The sequence below is a fragment of the Nymphalis io genome, chromosome 5 (genome assembly GCF_905147045.1).
Source record: "Nymphalis io chromosome 5, ilAglIoxx1.1, whole genome shotgun sequence".
In the NCBI taxonomy this organism is placed as follows: Eukaryota; Metazoa; Arthropoda; class Insecta; order Lepidoptera; family Nymphalidae; genus Nymphalis; species Nymphalis io.
Genome location: NC_065892.1, coordinates 4,725,167 through 4,743,822, shown reverse-complemented (window position 1 = coordinate 4,743,822; position 18,656 = coordinate 4,725,167). Strand labels below are relative to the sequence as shown.

The window sequence follows — 18,656 nt, the reverse complement described above, 5'->3', positions numbered from 1 at the left end:
ACGGTTTTTTAAATGTAACAATGGTACTAGAGACTTGCTTCTCGATATTTGCAACACAGTGACCAAAAGACGAATTAAAAAAAAGCACAACTGACAGAATATTAACATTTTGCGGTCAGTTACCAGATTTCTCGAAAACTTATTAAAAGATCATCATTTTTTAAAAACTGTGGTAAACTATTGTTTTATTTGCGAAAATATATTATAAGTATTATATTATTTGCTTCCTATAAATACGAGTATGAAATAATAAAAATAGCGTTAAGAAATAAAAAAGATGCGAAGTAAAAAAATATACTACAGAATTTTTCACTTTGGACTTTAGTGTTGGACGCCATTAAATAACACAATCATATTAAAATTATCCTTCAAAAATGAAATAGATGTGTATAATAGTGTTTACGTCATTTACAATTTCATATTAAAGAAATTCCACCGCCATCCAAATATATTCGTGATTAAAACCGTAACATCTATAAACAAATAAATAAATACCTCAAGATAATATAATATTTATTAGCTCATGTAAAGACGGGGTGTTAACCTATATACATATTTATAAAAAGCAAGTGAAGATAATTACGAAAAGATAAGAGAGAAGGAAATTCAAAGAACAAAAGGGAGTCGTAACAGACATTTCACTATCAAAGACATCTGGTCTAGGCACAAGAAAGTGTAAAAGGAATCATCAGATTATATCTAATGTTTAATGGTGTTGAAACATTGCTTATATTAAATTGAAATTTCAATTCGAAATTTAATTTTCAAAATAGTTAAGATTTTACCATTTTTTGTAATAAACATTTATAGTATAATACGGGTAATTTTCTATCGATGTAGGTATTATATACTTTTTATCAATCGCGCTGTGAACTTCAATGACAATTATGATCATATGTTGATTATGATTTTAATATACTTTGTATTAGCTTAACTTTTATATACAAAGTCAATTTATATTCTTCTAATTAATGAAGTTTGAAACATTACAAATATATGCGGCGTGGTTGAAACACAATTTGGTAGTGACATCATAAGATGGGGTGACAGAGCCGAGAGTTGTAAAGTGAGCTCAGGATAGCTGCTAGTGAACACCTCATTTACTCATTTGGTGTTTTTCTGAAGCTCTTATACGTTACACTTAAAAAGCATTTTCATTTTCATAAGTTTGAAAAAAATAAATAAACCAAAATAGTATCCCATAACGTTCATAATATGATACACATTTAAATATACAAAAATGTACTAAAGCCACTAATCTACGTGGGTGTTTTTATAAAATTTTATATCTAACAGCTTTTCAGTCTAAAAATCTTTCCGTTAGGTGTTTAACTAAGAGGCTAATAAATCCGGTCCAATATGGCGAAAATAGAAATAAAACTCGAGATAAAAGTCGAAAATCACATTGGAGCGATTTCGAGAAAAGAGTCAGTCTCAAGGGATTAAGACGGGCCAACATTGCTGAATTAAAGTAATTTAGAAATAAGCTACAAATCATTTTGAACTTTAATAACTAAGTATAGAGTGTACATTTCAAGATCAAATCATTTTGTGGACGCTTCATTAGAAAAGGATGCCTTATTGAATGAGAGTTTCAAACCAAGTTTGATCTATAAAATTATTTAAATATTACTTGGTTTTTAATCTGTCAAAATTTTCTAAATGATTACTTAAAATTTTGCATAAATTAAAGTGAAATTTCTTCTTAATTCTACAAATATCCTTCTTTATTAAAAATAGATCAGCTGAAAGCTTAATGAGAATGGAGAAATGAGGGCATTTAAAACTAAAGTTTTATGTTTTCTTGCTTAAAAATTAAAGAGATTAAGAAATCTATTAAATATCTATTAAAATGGCAAAGTTGTTATCATTTCTATGATATTTAAAATATGTTTCATTTAGTTTAAAATAGACTTTTAGTATAAAGGAATCCTGACCTTACAATAATTTATCATTAAAACTCCGCTGAAACTCTTCAAATTTAATTACCAGTGGAATCAAGCAAATGCCAGCAATTTCTTAACGAAGTCGGAAAACCGAGGATTAGATACTTTTAGCCGATTCCAGTGGGTAGTTTTATCTGGAGCTTGTTTAATTTATTATTCAGGTAAAAGTGAATTATACCAAAGTATTTTACACCAAGAAGTCTGACTTTTGTGAGACAAAAAGAGAAAAGTTATATTTATTAAGTTTAAATGTACATTATTAGTTAACGCGATCGAAAAATGTGTAATCAGAAATATTTACGGATAAAATTTGAAACATAATATTTATGACCACTCTCTAAAAAATGTATACATAATGATTTTTTTTTAAGATGGAAGAATATATTGAGAAATGTAAATGCATCTGTTTTTCAAATTTTTTCAAAGATTTTTTATACAAAGAATAGTTCATATAAAAATTTCGAACTGATGCCAAATTATACTTCGTTTTGTAACGTATATAGTAAAAATAGTCGTCATTATAAAAATCTCATTTGCCAAACTTTATTGTTTGAGATATAACTTATGATATTTGTACGCTTTGGGGCAAAACAAACTCGTATCTCGTGAAGGAAAAGGGCATGACGCTCTCTTATGTCATCATGCTCCGCCGCTTTGTGTGCATGGTGTGTTCTTCACTTGTGTGTGCATGGTGCGGATGCGTACTTCGTTGCTGTATTCATATTTTTATAATAATAAGAATAATATATTTTTTATTAATGAAACCATACGTTTTCATTTACTTTACTTTGTATTTATTTATTAGTTTTCTTTTATAATAAATACTTTAAATATTCATTATTTTTAAGTGTCACGTTTGTCGGGCGTCCCGTGACGGCTACAAGTTTTTAATAATAGTATTAATTTTAAAGTGTCTACCGTATATGTATATACCGCAATTATATTTATAGATAACTACTTCATCATTCATAGAATGCTTAATTCTTAAAATTGTTGAATATTTAATTGTAAATAAAAATAAAAATATATAATTAGAGCATCAATTAAAAATTATACTCGTATTATATAGTCGAGATGGCCCAATGACAACAACACGTAAGACTTACCAAAGATTGCGGGTGCAAATTTTCATGTCCATAATCGTTTTGATATATCGGATGATATTCTTTTAAATGTACCACCAATGTCAATTAGATCAACATGAGTAATAAGCTTAAATAGTTCTGATCGAAAGAAAAGCCCCATATCCCCAGCAGTTAGATACTTCCAGGCTGTTACTTTATGAAAGTCCTATGACCTATTGTCATAAAGCGTGACAGAACAAAGTATTTGATCCTATACTTGAAAGGATATTGCCTAGAAAAGTTATGTTTGTTATCATGGAACAATTTAGATAGTTTGTCTTCAACGACACAAGTATTGACAGAGGAAGACACATAAACTATAAAAGGGATCTCTTCTGATGAATCAGTGCTTCATCGAGATATTAGCGATAAGACATTTTATTAAAGTTGATTTATGGTAAATGATTTCTAACAGAATAGTCATATCGACATTTCGGTAAATTTGTCAACGTCAGATTAAGTTTATATTTCCACTCACTATAAAGCATTTGGGACTTAAAATATTGTTTTCAATTTGTTATTCCACTCCGAGAAAATGGTCTCCGAAACCCATGGAGACTAAAACGTCAGATGAAATTACTTTTCGCTGAGTTTCCATTAGAAATCGATATCGTCATAAACTTCGCCTTTTTAGTCGTAGTTCGTAAAGTCGTTAGAATTTGTGTTTATACTTAGACGTTTACATTGTTTTTGGTAGAATTCCGTTAATAAAGTTTGAATTAGTTTTACCAAGTATGTTAAAACGATAAACAATTAGAATACTTGATTGAATAAAGAAACTTATGTAGAACGTTCTTTGCCATTAAAATATTTTTTTAATGTATATTTATACATACTAACTACTAAAAAAAAAAATACTTAAATTATCGTGCGCGTCTGTTTACTTGATTGACTTTTAATATTGGTGTTTAAAGCAACAAATCAAGTGCTATTTAAACCAAAATTTGATATTACATTCATATTATAATTATATAGATATTGTATACATAGATTAATTTATTTAAATATTTTATAAGTAAAATAACACAGAATGATACGAAAAGAAGAAGAATATTATGTTGTACATAATAATCGAGAATGGACGGTCACATCCAAACTTGATATAATTTATCTTTATATCTCTCTCTCTCACTCTCTTATTGGTTACACTATTTGATATTTACTTAGTCAGAACATTACCTCTCATAAAATAACAAATAATTATATAAAGTATAATAGGATGTTTTAATACAATATAAGAAGACGGTGATGAATATAATTTCGTAGTGTATCACATTTTTGTTTATACTTAGATAAATTTATAGAAGCAGTAATAGATAAAATCGAGGCTATCTGTCAAGCAAATGAAGTGTAAAACCAGTATCGCTTGTATGATACTCGGTATCTACAACGTGCCGGTGGCCAAGCAATTTGTCGGGATTACGAATTTACGACATATCGAACCCGAGCGGACGGTAAAAAAATATGTAAAGCCAAATTGGGTTTCAAGAATGCTATTTATTTGTGGTGTGCGATAGAAAACTTAGAGCATGGAATTAGCTGTAACTTCAAACACAAAATAATAATACGCATAAAATTAAAAAATAACTAGAGGCATTTTTCAATTTAATTACCAATAATAGCACTTACGATTTTGAATGCAGTAGGTATGACGAAACGACGTATACCTCAATGAGAGGATTCTTTTTTTATAGAATAGGAAATCGGACAAGCATATGGGCCACCTGATGGTAAGTGGTTACCAACGCCCATAGACATTGGCATTGTAAGAAATATTAACCATCGCTTACGTCACCAATAAGCCACCAACCTTGGGAACTAAGATGTTATGTGCCTTGTGCCTGTAATTGCGCTGGCTCACTCACCCTTCAAACCGGAACACAACAATACCAAGTACTGCTGTTTTGCGGTAGAATATCTGATGAGTGGGTGGTACCCACCCAGACGAGCTTGCACAAAGCTCTACCACTTAATAATTTAATAAGGTCACACAACTATATCAAAATAAGTATTTTTTTTATTCATCTATTATTATTTTAAGCAGTATTATTAAGATTTATGTGTATACATATCACAGACATACCTTGCAATTTTATTTATACCATTTTTTTTGTGATTACATTTCAAATTTAAATTACTACTATAATAAAAATAATAATTTTAAGTAGTTATAAATATATCTGTATGATTTTGTATAGAAATATTCATTTATTTAGTTAAAACATAATTACATTGCAAAAATGAGTTACATAAACGAAAATTGTTCAATATAAGTAGTAAATTTAGCTTGATCAGTGCACGAATAGATAATATGAATAAAACATAACGCGATTGCTTATTTGGAGTTTGATTCTGATAAAATATTGAACCGAAGGAATATCAAAACAGGGAGGTATTTTAGCTATTCATATACAGAAGGGGTCGGAATAAACAATTTTGCATAATAGTCTTTATGCATAACGTAACTAGAGCTATATTCAATAATAAAAATATTTTACATCTCTAAAACTTATTTCCAATTATTTAATAGAAGGCTTTTTTATTATAATATGATTATTCTACAACTGAAGTATTATTTTATTTGAATGGCTGTCGATGTTTTATCTGTTTATATATATAATTCGTATTTTTAATGTCACCTTTTCTATCAGGTCATATAAAAGACGCACAATATGGCAGCTTTCATCCATTGTGTCAATGAACTTATGCGTATTTTATATGCAAACCTTCTCATATTGCGTAGTACAAATAAGCTATCTACCTTAAATTAATATAATAATTCATCCGCTATCCTCGCAAGGTATCTTAGAATATTTCATTAAATAAAATCTGTTGTATGTAATGATGTTTCCAAATAAACGGATACTTACTAGAAAATCATTTATTTTAACTTCAACTTTAATACGTTTATGCTTAATAAATAAAGTTATAAAAAAATACATTTTATTTACTTTCTGTTCCTGAATAACGATATCAAAAACTTTTATCATTAAAGCTTTACCATTTTATATTTCACCAAATTCAATATTCCTTTTGTTAATATTGACTTCACTAGACAAGTACTTATGTATTGACCTTACGCCGCATTTTGAATATAAAAACCATATTATTAGGGAATAAAACATGGCTTTCGTGATCACGTCAAGCCAGTAACGCCTGTAAAATAAAGAAAAGTAAATTTAAAATAATTTACATATGTATTAGAGACATTTATGAGGATGGTCACTGGACTAAGTGAGAGATGATATAGTGCACAAGCATGTGTAGAAATTCCCAAACTTCGGGCCAACACTGGCAACTGCCAAGCTATTGTTTTCTTTGCAAAATAACTTAATTTGAACTTGAATCCAGGACTTTGGGGTCTACAGTCTTATAAGTTGGCCAATAAATTAGCAAGTCGGTTAAAATATTACATAAGAAGGTTACAAGAGAGTCCACCGGTATTGAACGGTAAGTACAGTAGCAGATTTGATCCTTAATATTTTTATATCTATACATATAATAAATAAAAGCTGAACGCTAAGAAGAAGAGTCAACTATCCTTCTATTATCATCAGTCATTTGATCCTGCATGAAGAGTTAATAACATCAAACTTGGACCACAAAAAAAATTAGTGTTACCGTCGTAAAGTAAAACAAAAATTCTTAACTTACACTCTATGCAGTTTCCTAGCTCGTGGTAAAGATGCTGGATCTTCTTTAAGTGTGTATAATTTCGTTCCAATGACATAGTTTCTTAAATATTCATCTCGGTCTAATGTCGAAACGTCTGTATAGAATGTTTCATTTTCTGCTTCAGTGATTCGCTTCTGTAGTGACAGAAAGTTGGTATTCTTGAAATGCCACTCCTTTGTTGTGTAGTATTGTAGGATATTCAGACCGTGGCTGATACGGTTTAGGAGATTGACCATGCTAAAAATATAAGTTTGATGTAAGTATTTCTAAATTGCGATTGATTCAGTTAAAATATAAATCATTAAAATTATTATTTACTTGCGCTTTGTAGAAGATTCGTATAGTCAACATACTATTTCACATATTGATCAAAGCAGCTTACGGAAGCTAGTCTGTCATATGAGTATGTTATATTTACGTGTTATTGGAAATACAAATCTCAGTATCATGATATATTGAGATTTGTGTTTCCAACAAGTAAAGAGTGAATCTTTCGAATTTATGTTGTGATAAAAAAAGCCCTTAGTGTGGCAAAAAATAAGACTAAATTTAAGAAGATTTTTAATTTATACATGAAACTGCAATATAGCACTAAAAATCAATTTTTATTCTAAATTGATGTTGTTTTGTTTATATAAATCTGATTTGATTAATATCATAATTAAACTGGGTAAAATAAAAATTACCATAGTTTCTTCTAAAAATATATGTCGGTAAATTTCACATTACAAGAAAAATAAAAAATATATCTAAAAACTAGTAAGATACTCACAATGTCTTCTTCCCCAATAACAGTAGCAACATATCGACAAAATATGCCGGTAGCACATGAGTGAAGATATGTGCAACTTGGTGTGTGAGCCAGTAAGACTTGATGTTACCTCCAGGATACCACAATGCGACCGTAAAAGGATATTCATTGACCCACTTCTCACCTTATAAAAGAACAAATATAAATACTTGTACGCAAATTAGCAAGTTATTACTCATATTTAACAATTAACCTATATTATAACTAGTTAACTATAATTTTGATTGATTTATTGAGTGCATACAATACTTTATCTACTCGTATATTTTCCGTAGTAACCTTAAAGCGTATTAATATAAATGTATACATTCAAGCTAGTCCACAAACTATGTTTCGTATAAAAAAATTGCATTAAAAAAAATATTTCACTTATTAAATAAAAATGTAAAAACGTACCTAACTCGATGACTTCTCGCCACGTAATCTTTAGAATACCAGATAGTGTCATATTAAAAATACGAACATCTTTCGGTCTGGTGAATGAAAGAAATAACTTTAAAAAATAAATATTTATTACTTAGAAAGCTAGCGTAACATAACTTATAATATACCATTAATATAATTTTTATATTAATGGTATATATATATGGTATGGTATATCCCTTAAAACTATATAAGGGATATAGTTAGATATAGATGCTTCTTTGTTTTAAATTGGGGAGAAGATAACGAATAATTTATAAATATAATAATAATAATACCCTGGAAAAATTTTCACACACGGCAACCTGATCCCAAATTAAGCTTGTACAGAGCTTGTACTATGGAAACCAGACAACTGATATACTACATAAAATATCTTTCTTTTGTAAATACATACTTATATAGATAATTACACCCAGACTCAGGACAAACAAACATGTCCATGAACACAAATATCTGTCCTGGGTGGGAATCGAACCCACAACCTTCGGCGTAAAAGGCAAGTATCCACCAACCACGCCAACCAGCTCGTCCTATAATAATATATTTTATCTTTTCTCATAAGGAATCATTCGTATTAACTTACTTATCCAAGGCGGTGGTGTATGCTATTAGAATGCATCCATTGACGACTACATCAACTGGAATCGCATCTGCTAAGTACGATGGCTCGCAATGCATGCTGCGTATCACACCTGGAATTAACATAATTCGACTGGTTAGAGCAAGTGAATGTTAACCGATTGTGTAGATTCCAATCATTCGGGTTTGGACCACTTAATTTTAATGTGATTTTTGTTTATGCTTCGTGGAATAAACCTTCTTAAGAATAGTTCAGTATTAGAACCCTTACAGGCTGTATACTTATGTACTTATAAATTAACTAAAAATAATTTCGTCATTGATTTTTTAACCTAGACTAACCATAAATAAAAACGAATTCTAAATAATAGGTGCAAACCTAATGTTTTTTGATATTTTGGCATAGTAAGTTAAATGATACCTTATCAGGCTATTTTTCACACCCTCAGTGCACCAAAAACTATTAGTACAAAGATGATAATATCATCAAGTCCCCAGTACACGAAATAACAAAGCGTTACTGTTTGGCAGTAGAACATTTAATGAAAATGGTTTCATACCTAGATATAACTTACCACCGAGTAAATTATGTTAAAAAATAATCTTAATATAATAAATGTTACAAAAAAAAATCTACGCAAAATTGAAACAAAGCTTCTATTTGTATATTATACCTTAAAAATATATTTAAGAAATTTTACCTTTACCACTACCGATGAGGAGCCCTGTCGGTCCATTGATGTTATCAACCCAACCAACCAAAGGTTCCTTCCAGGCTGCTACAACTGCATATGAAATACTTTAATTTTGTGATCGACTTGTCCACAAATTTTAATCTTAATGTTAAATCATTGATATTAGTAATTCATTTTATTAGATTTTTAAATGACAAATCATATTTTCGTGTCAATAGAAACTAAATCTAAAATAATATGCTCTATTCAATTAAGATTTAGATTCATCTACACTGTCATCTAATCTACATTTTAAAATAAATCAACAGCATCTTCAAACTGTTGATCTTGTGGATACTTTTGGGTAAATTATGTATTTTCAAATCTCAATTACAATAATCAAGTAAATGTAATATTATCCAAGTATAATGTTAAAAACATTGCCAATAAACCACTCTTGAATTTAAAAAAAATGTAAAAAAATGTGTTTCTATCCTTTTTATTCTTGACAGTGAAGAAAATCGTGAGGAAACCTGCACGTGGTGAATGAATTTTTACCAAATGTATGCACAAGTCTCTTGTTTATTAAAAGAGAATGCTTTTGCTCAGACGAGGGACATTTATAGGCTGTTATTGCTATTAAAAAAAACAAAATTATTTACCAATTGACGGTCGTCCAATTGCAATGGGAAATTTGGAACTGTATTCCGCTACAAGATCTTCCGTCATCGCTTTTGTATAGGCGTAAGTATTGGGTTCAGACGATATCAATCTAAAAGTAAGGCCATACAGCTTAAAATAGTAAATTAATTTTGTTATATAAGCAAAAATGTACATGAATTTCTTTAAGCTTCTACAAATTATATTGTTTTACTTACTTGGGCTCTATGAAGCTTAATGTTTTGTCATCGAGCCATTCTACTAGATCAATAATTTTCTCGGGACTATGTACTGCTGGGTACAATTTTTCTTCCAACACTTCTAACTCACATCGACAGTAGGCAGTAGAAAGGTGAACGAACGCCTAAGAATTAAAAAAAATTGTTCGGTCTTAAATTCTTTCTTTCGGGCGCTATAAAGTTTAAATTTGTAATTCCAAGTATTAGCAGTTTTGTAAAGTTTTTTAATTTAAATTTTCTTTAAAGCATAATCAAATATAAGCGTAGTGTTAGCAAGATTAACTGTCATAAAAAGAGAAATATTAAAACTAAAAAAAAAAAAAAATAAGATTCACGGACAAATTTCTATGTAACACCAAAACAAATCCATGGGACCTCAATACTATTTAGTCGAAAATTTAATTTTAACCATTACAAAAATTCCAAAATTTAAAGCATGAATAAAATTAATTTTAAGCTATACGTAAATAAAATATTTTTTTTTAAATACTTCGATATTTTCCATTGTTTCAGCCAATTTTAGAAGTCGTAGAGTACCCTTGGTATTCATGTTGACGGCGTCTTTTAAAGTCTGATCAAATCTGAAAAAAAACGTTTGTTAATATTCGCATCTGATTCGTGTTTCTCGATCAAAGAAATGAATTACTTAGAGGTTCTTGTTTCGAGAACCGCGTAACTCGTTGGCTAAATTTTGCGTATTTAGATAAAACTTTAAAGAAAAATTAGGTCACCACCTAACACAAGCAGCGCTATGGAACACAATATTGCAATTTCGTCTCAACTCTTGAACGTCGTCATTAGAGAGGCCCAAGTTATCATCCAAGATATCTCCAGCGACTAACTTTATTTTCTTAAACACATCTGGCTGCTTCTCTCGTAGATTTTCAAATATCTATGAAATAAGAAATATAAACATTAAGTAAGTTTTATTTGAATGGACTGCTGGAGTAGTATATATATAAACAAGTTTGACCTTTAATTGATATTATACCTTCGTAGACGGTCGTGATTTAATTATTTTTGGTAATTCATTATAGAATCATAAAGTTGGTATCGGAAATAACGAAATAAAATGAAATCGGGTATCACAGTTTCAAGTGAAATACTGTTATTTTATAAATAAAGGTATATTCATCAAAAGTTATTTGTGGTTTATGTGGTATTTGTGTAAGTAGAGCTTTTTGAACAAATTGAATGAAATATGTAATCCTCATGTTTGTTTATCTTAACTCATGTTATCATTGGAATATAGTACTCATTTTTCTTTTTGAGTCGCCTACTTTATCTACTTACTTTGATCTAAAACGTATTAACGTCAATCCCACCAGACTGCTCTCAATATTCAGTTACAGCCAATATCATACACATATATGTCACATACGTTTGATATGTTATCTTTATTTTTATGTGAATTATATAGTATATGAGAAACTATGTGAAACATAAAAAATAGTTGCTAATATTTTGAATATTATTTTAGTAGAAATTAATAACATTTTAAACTTACATTTTTCAATGGATGCAGAATGTTTAAAGATTTACCTTGTTGTTGAAGAATATTTTCAGTCTTTCTTCCTCTGTCAAACCTTTTTTTACCCTCAATAAAAGGTATATGGTACCAACATCGGGGCAAGCTCTTAGTAACTTTTCGACTAATACCTATAAAACAATAATAAATCATGTATGAATGTACTACTTTGCAGTTAGTAGTTTACTACTAGTTACAGTTAGTAGTAAAACTCAAGGCAAATAATTAATTTTATGGACTAAATTAGCAGAATATGGACCATAACCTCTTACGGTTAATAATAAAAATACCACATCGGCTATTCTTAATATAAGGAATAAAGTATTTCCTTGTATTATTATGTACTGTGACGTAATAAGTGTGTGTTTTTAGATTAAGCGTTGGTAGTAGTGATTTCTGCAAAGCCCTGTCTGAGTACATTCACCACCAAGTACCACTCACTTTGTAGTCGTTATACCGCTAAACGTCATAACCTTGTATTACTGTGTATTATTTCGGTGCATAAGTTTGTGTAATTAAAAAAAATACATGAGATGTTACCTCCTAAATAATGTTTCATATTTCTCATAGTGACAGGCGGTGGTGACCACTTACTATAAGTATATTGCTGTAAACGTCCCACTACTGGGCTCAGGAGTTATCTTCTGATTTAGATGGATTCACGTATGAAAGAATTTCATCCAATGCGAGCACGAGATAAATAATTACATATACAATTAAGCACGTCATGAATCTTCGTCGTCTAGAGACGTCATTCCACTTCTTTCTGTCACTCGTCATCTCAGTACTTACCCCTTTCATACACAAATCCTTTCTTACGCAATCCATCCACATTTTTTTCGACCTCCCCCGTCCCCTATATCCATTAACATTCATACTCATCACCCTTCTAGTAACATGCTTTTCATCCCTCCTCATCGCAGGCCTCGTGTTCCTCTCCTCTTAAAACCCGGGTTCCTTCAAACGAGGCGTTAAGTGGCATCTTGCGGGCCGGCAAGGCGAAGGCGGCTAGTGCAGAACATTCTTCCCGTCTGTACTGGCCGTCGTCGCGTTTAGACTCTACTACCACTTACCATCAGGTGGAGTAGAGTCATTTGCCCTCTCGGCAAAAAGAAGGCCCATACCACGCTAATCTATTACTCTTCAACTTTTCATCTATTGGTGCTACTTTCAGACTTCCTCTAATATACTCGTTTCTTATCTTATCTAGTTACACCGCACATCCCTCTTAACATTCGCATCTCTGCCACATGTATTCTTTTCAGATCCTCTTATTTTGCTGCTCAACATGCAGAACCATACATCACGTCTTATTAAATAGTATGTGAGTATACTAAAATATATAATTAGGTAATATTGGATTGAGGGTATAATACCACAACATATCACAATTATGACCTGTTATGCTGTTCTGTAAGATCTCACTTCATTACTCACCCGTAAAATGTTTACAACCAACTTATGGTGATATACTATTTTGATGCGCGTATTCTTGAAATATTATAATTTTATGGTCAGTGTCACATCTGTCTATCTGAGCTTTCACGTTCATTTTATTTAGTCAGTTTCGAGTTTCTTTTTAAAGAAAAGTTCTTCTGTATGGGTTTGTCTATAAATATTTTTATCTATGTCGCATTTTGTTCTTACCTTACCAAGGAAACCTGTCGCTCCTGTAACTAAAATGTTCTTCCCTTTGTAGAACTCAACAACAGAGGGTGTCATGCTGAGCTGGTAACTGAAACAAATAAATGCTTGCTGAATGGTGAAACAGCCATAAAAATACATGATACTAACAGATAAATTTTCATTCAGAACCAATAAGAAATTTAGATTGTAAAAGTATAATTATGAATTTTTTGCTAAATAATTAAATGTATTTAAAAGAAATAGAGTTCAATGAACTAATAAATTAAATTTAATCCTTAATTATATATTCCTTTATCGCTAAAAGCGTGACAGGTTATCAATTTGCAATTTCGAAACGTTATGTTTTCGAATAGATAGCGATTAATAATTATAGATAATTAATATATAGCTCTCCCAAACTATCTTTTGTAATTATCAAAAAGAATAGAATACAAAAAATTCACGGACTCGAGTTCTATACAGCAATCTTTTAAACTTTTTCAATTTTTTTAACCTTTAATGCGAATTTTTGAATCAAAATGGGGCATATTTATATATTACAGTGCTTTAAACGTTATTTAAAATATATAAATAACGTTTAAAGTCTCAGAACGAGGAACGGCATAGCATTCCAAGTCCTAGTTTTGACTCGGAAGAATTAATTGTTAAGGCAGAGTGTGCCACGGGAACTTTTTTTCTATTTATTATAAAGGTATATGTGCATCTATCTTCTTTGTCAAATACAGTTTGTTTTAATACTTATATTATTCCAAATTGCATTAACTGTAGTTTTTAAATATCAAAACTAATTGTATAAATTTTAATTATTTCGTGATGAACCGACATATTAATCCAATAATACTAAATAAGCTATACATCAATGTATACATACTATTGAATACAGTATTGGAGGTTAAACTCAGGTCAACATAGACTGCCATAGACTGGCTGGCTTTAGCTGGCATAAAAAAAAATTAATTACATTTTAATATACAAAATAATATAACATTTAAAAAAAATAGTAAGACGTAAGATATCCATAGAATGATAAATTCATCATATTTTTAAAATTTGGCAGACGGTTTACTTTATTTACATAATGTAACCGGATAATTACTGTAAGGTCGTTAGTTTATAATAAATCTAGACTGTCTACTATATACGCCGTAACAAGATTTTTAACTTTCGAAAAATTATTATCAACCGCGCATATAGTTACATAACACATCTATTTAAGTAAAAATTGTAAAAATACTTACCTTATCTGACGGAAAATATATAAATAATCGATTTTTATTCAATTTAATGTAATCTAGCTAACCCGTGCCCAACTAAGTCGTTGGGCGGTAAACATTTTTACTTGATCGATTGGTCGAACATTAATAAAATTGTAAACAAACTGTACAAAACGAATTTTATCTACATATATTTCCTTGGAAATAAAGCAATTTATTTCTAAATAGATTGACGTGTTACATATGAAAAAAAACCTCATCTAATAGAAATGACACTCGATAGATACGATACGTCGTATTATCTCTTAAACCATTGGTCCCAATTATGTGCAGTAAAACGGAAAACTCTTGTTTTAAACACTTGAAACAATAACTTTACTTATTTTGATACGAATTCATAATTGTTTATAGTACGACTATTAAACATACCTAACGATTTAAATTATTTTTTTAATATAATAAACTGCTTTTTGTGACTTAAATATAAAAGTTAGACATATGCCGTCGTTGATTTTTTGTAGGCATTATCAAGCTCTACGTCTTTTCTCTAGAACTCAATCATATATCGCTTGTTAAGGCAGAGTTCGTAAGAAACGTTTTTGTTTAACTGTTTTTTCTCCGAATTACTTTGCAAATCCCACTACCACGAAAAAGTCTTTTCTATTTTCGAGTTAATATATAGCCTATGATACTCATAAATGATGTGGCTTTCTATTGGTAAAATAATTTTTAAAATCGGTTAAGTAGATCCAGAGATTACCCCTTACAACCTCATAAACTCACAAACTTTAAATCTTTATAATATATTAAATGCTTCATTCATAAAATAGAATACAAACGAAAATTTACAAATACCGAACGGTCCTTACAATTTTACAGTGACATAGGTACAATGTTAAATTATGATAAATAGTTCATGAAACATTGTCAGTATGACTTATATTGTCATTAAGGTTACGATTTGAATATATTTAAAATGATTATATGCATTACATCGAATTATAAATTTATATAAATAAACGAAGGGCCTAGCGGCCCGCCCCGACTTCGTCCGGGTAACAATTATCTATCTTAAGAGATATTACATAAGTATTTTATTTTCAAACCAAATTATCACAGGAAGTGTCTTCTTAAATTATGGAAGTGTGGAAGTCGGATGATTTGTCTGTACTTTTTAGGTCTCTTAAGAGTTCTGTCTACGGCTTCTGTTTATAAGCTTATCGTAGATTCATCCTACATTATCTCTTGAAAACGAAATTTTTATTTTTTTTTAATTATAATACGAGTAGGTAGGCAGACTGGCTTACCCATCTGACGATAAGTGGTCACCACCATTCATATTCATTGGTTCTGTAAGAAATATTAACCATCCCTTACATCGCCAATGTGCCTTGGGAACTAAGATCTTAATATTTCCCTTGCGTCTGAAGTTACGCTGGCTCACTCACCTTTCTGATCGGAACACAACAATACAAGGTATTGCTGTTTTGCGGTAGAATATATGATAAGTGGGTGGTACCTACCAAGACGGGATTGCACAAAGTCTTATCATCAAGTAAACATTGTACATACGTATGAAACATAAGAATTCTTTGCGCCAGTTTTTGCGCAATCCATTATATATATTAACCAGCACCACAAATATATTTATATAGAGCGTTAAAGTATTAATAGTAAAAAAATATATGAAAATTACAAACGTACTATTAAACTTTCTACTTTACGAAAAAATAAAATGTAAAGATAAATAATAGACTAATCGCAAGTGTAGTACAGTTCGCTCGCGGTATCCGTGGTTCGATCACATCGCGGCACTTTTCTTACTTTTTGAATTATTATACCAATCTTAACTTCTAAACGAATCGTCCAATTAGAATAACTTAAAGAGCAATTTATATGTGTTTAATCAAACTTTATTATGAAGGTTGATTAAACATATGAAACGAATGTCATCTTTCGATTCTATCCGTGTTTTTATTGACTTTTAAACAAAATTCAGTCATTGTGTCTTATTTGTAATAGTTAGATACATATCCTCGCGGACTTTTTTGTAGGCAATGATGACTATAAATAGGTAATACATTATTTTAGATATTATTATGGTCAAATAATAGATACCTTGGGTTATATTATTGCAATTTTCGTAGTGATCTCTATTTTTTTTAAATTAAAATAAAGCCTTTGTTACTGGCAAATAATGTAGCTTTCTATAGACGAAAGAATTTTTAAAATCGGTTTAATTTTTTTTGAATTTATTCGCTATAAAAAAATATACAAAAAAAATTGTACCGATCCACATACTAACGAGGCAGAAACGTGCACTTTTCCAGTGATAAAATTTCTGGAGTATCGTTGGAACGTTTTGAATTTTTCAGAAAGTTAAAAATCTCATTTAAGTAATCATGTTTATATATATAATATAATGCAGTAGTTTGCAAGTAATTATATATAACCTTTTATCTTACAAACAAAACGGCTTTTACACAATACACATGCTTAAACATGCATGTATTCTTATTGATGGAATAATATTATTATTACTTGACTTGTATTGTGTGTACGGGTTACGATTTAAATACTTACGTGACGTAATATAACTCGTCCATACCCAATGCGTTAAACATATATTAATTTATTCAAAAATTAGGTTTATCAAGATATATTTATATTAGTCATTTAATGTCATAGTAATATAATAATGTTGAAAGTTTGTTTGTTTTTTTTCATATTATCGTCAAAGAGTATTTCCATCATAATAGCATTTTTTTTTTATTAAAGCTTATCAATATTAATACAGCCGTTAATTTTACACAGTTATCCTCTTCCACCGTTTGATAAGTAGGTAGGTTTTACTGGTGGTAGGTCTTTGTGCAAGCTCGTCTACCACCCACTCATGAGATATTTTACCGCAAAACAACTTGGTATTATTGTATTCCGGTTTGAAGGGTGAGTGAACCTGTGTAATTACAGGCACAAGGGACATAACATCTTAGTTCCCAAGGTTGGTGGCGCATTGGTGATTTAAGTTAACATTTCTTACAATGCCAATGTCTATGGGCGTTGGTGACCACTTACCATCAGGTGGCCCATATGCTCGTCCGCCTTCCTATTCTATAAAAAAAGTAGATCAAGACTGAATAAAAATCTATTTAAAACATTTTATTTATAAATATTTTTAACGTGAGATTTCATTTTAGTAATTGGTACAAGTATTTATAAAACTTCATCACAGTAGTGAGGACCTAACCCAAGGAAGAATGAATAGATTTTGCAGATACGGAAAATTGAGACTTTTCTTTACTTCGCGTGCTTATACAATATTTTTTACTTTTTCCATCTAAGTAATTAATATTTTCTAGGACACAGTATTGCTGTTCATATTCTGTAAGTATTTCAACATTGTTAAAATATTTCAACGGAGACTCTTATTTTAATAGTTTTAATCTATTTCCGTAGTTCATAAATCTACATTAAATATAAGACACGATTATATACGGGTTGGAATATTGGTTACAGATACCGCAGTATTTTTTAAAGTCAAATGCAGCTTATTTTTCATCATCTCCCTACAATATGAGAATGATTATGAACTAAAATTAACACTTAAAAATTACTTATTTTAATTAAATTACTATTATTACATTAATAAAAAAACAAATATTTCAAATTAGAAATTTTTAGTAGGGTAACGTATTTTTTCTACAAAATTATAATTAAATTATTCCCGATTGATGCTTTAGATTTTATTTAAAACACACAAGAAAGTTTTAATAATTGTACTCTGTTATATAGTTTTATTTAGAAATAAAATCGACTTACCAGTTTTGTTTACAATGCAATAAACAAATAACGGAACGTGGAACAGTGTACGCGCGAAGAGCTTCCGAAAAGTATGATTTCTTATCATCGCAGGTAAAATTTATATGACTTTTGTAAAGCGCCGCCATCGGACGTAAAACGAACTATTTTTGAAAACATGAATTTTCGATATTGTATTTGAATCGTTTTATACATTTTTATTTTATAAAGACATATTGTTGACATCATGCGTCAGGCGACAATAGCGATCGTGAAGTGATTTTTTTACGACACGAAGTAAGAAAGCGAACCATAGTTCTTGATTTAAAGAGTCC

General features: G+C 30.0%; 2 protein-coding genes across 4 annotated transcripts in view; one reads left to right on the top strand and one right to left on the bottom strand.

The window, feature by feature from the left end:
• Positions 1–18,656, top strand: part of LOC126768470 (glutamate receptor-interacting protein 2) — a 313,332-nt gene that overhangs the window by 56,354 nt on the left and 238,322 nt on the right. The window lies entirely within an intron of this gene.
• LOC126768490 (putative fatty acyl-CoA reductase CG5065) lies at positions 5,978–18,644 on the bottom strand. 2 transcript variants are annotated; one of them, XM_050486639.1, is made up of 13 exons: positions 18,343–18,644; positions 13,310–13,397; positions 11,677–11,793; positions 10,869–11,026; positions 10,625–10,715; positions 10,114–10,259; positions 9,898–10,007; positions 9,263–9,346; positions 8,566–8,674; positions 7,953–8,029; positions 7,518–7,680; positions 6,725–6,982; positions 5,978–6,226 (listed from the first exon to the last, which is right to left on the bottom strand). In XM_050486639.1, exons 1-13 carry the CDS (start codon positions 18,468–18,470, stop codon positions 6,076–6,078), a joined length of 1,680 nt encoding a protein of 559 aa, XP_050342596.1. In that variant the 5' UTR covers positions 18,471–18,644; the 3' UTR covers positions 5,978–6,075. The 2 variants fall into 2 exon arrangements, with proteins under 2 accessions (XP_050342596.1, XP_050342597.1); XM_050486640.1 differs by lacking the exon at positions 18,343–18,644 and adding an exon at positions 14,181–14,221.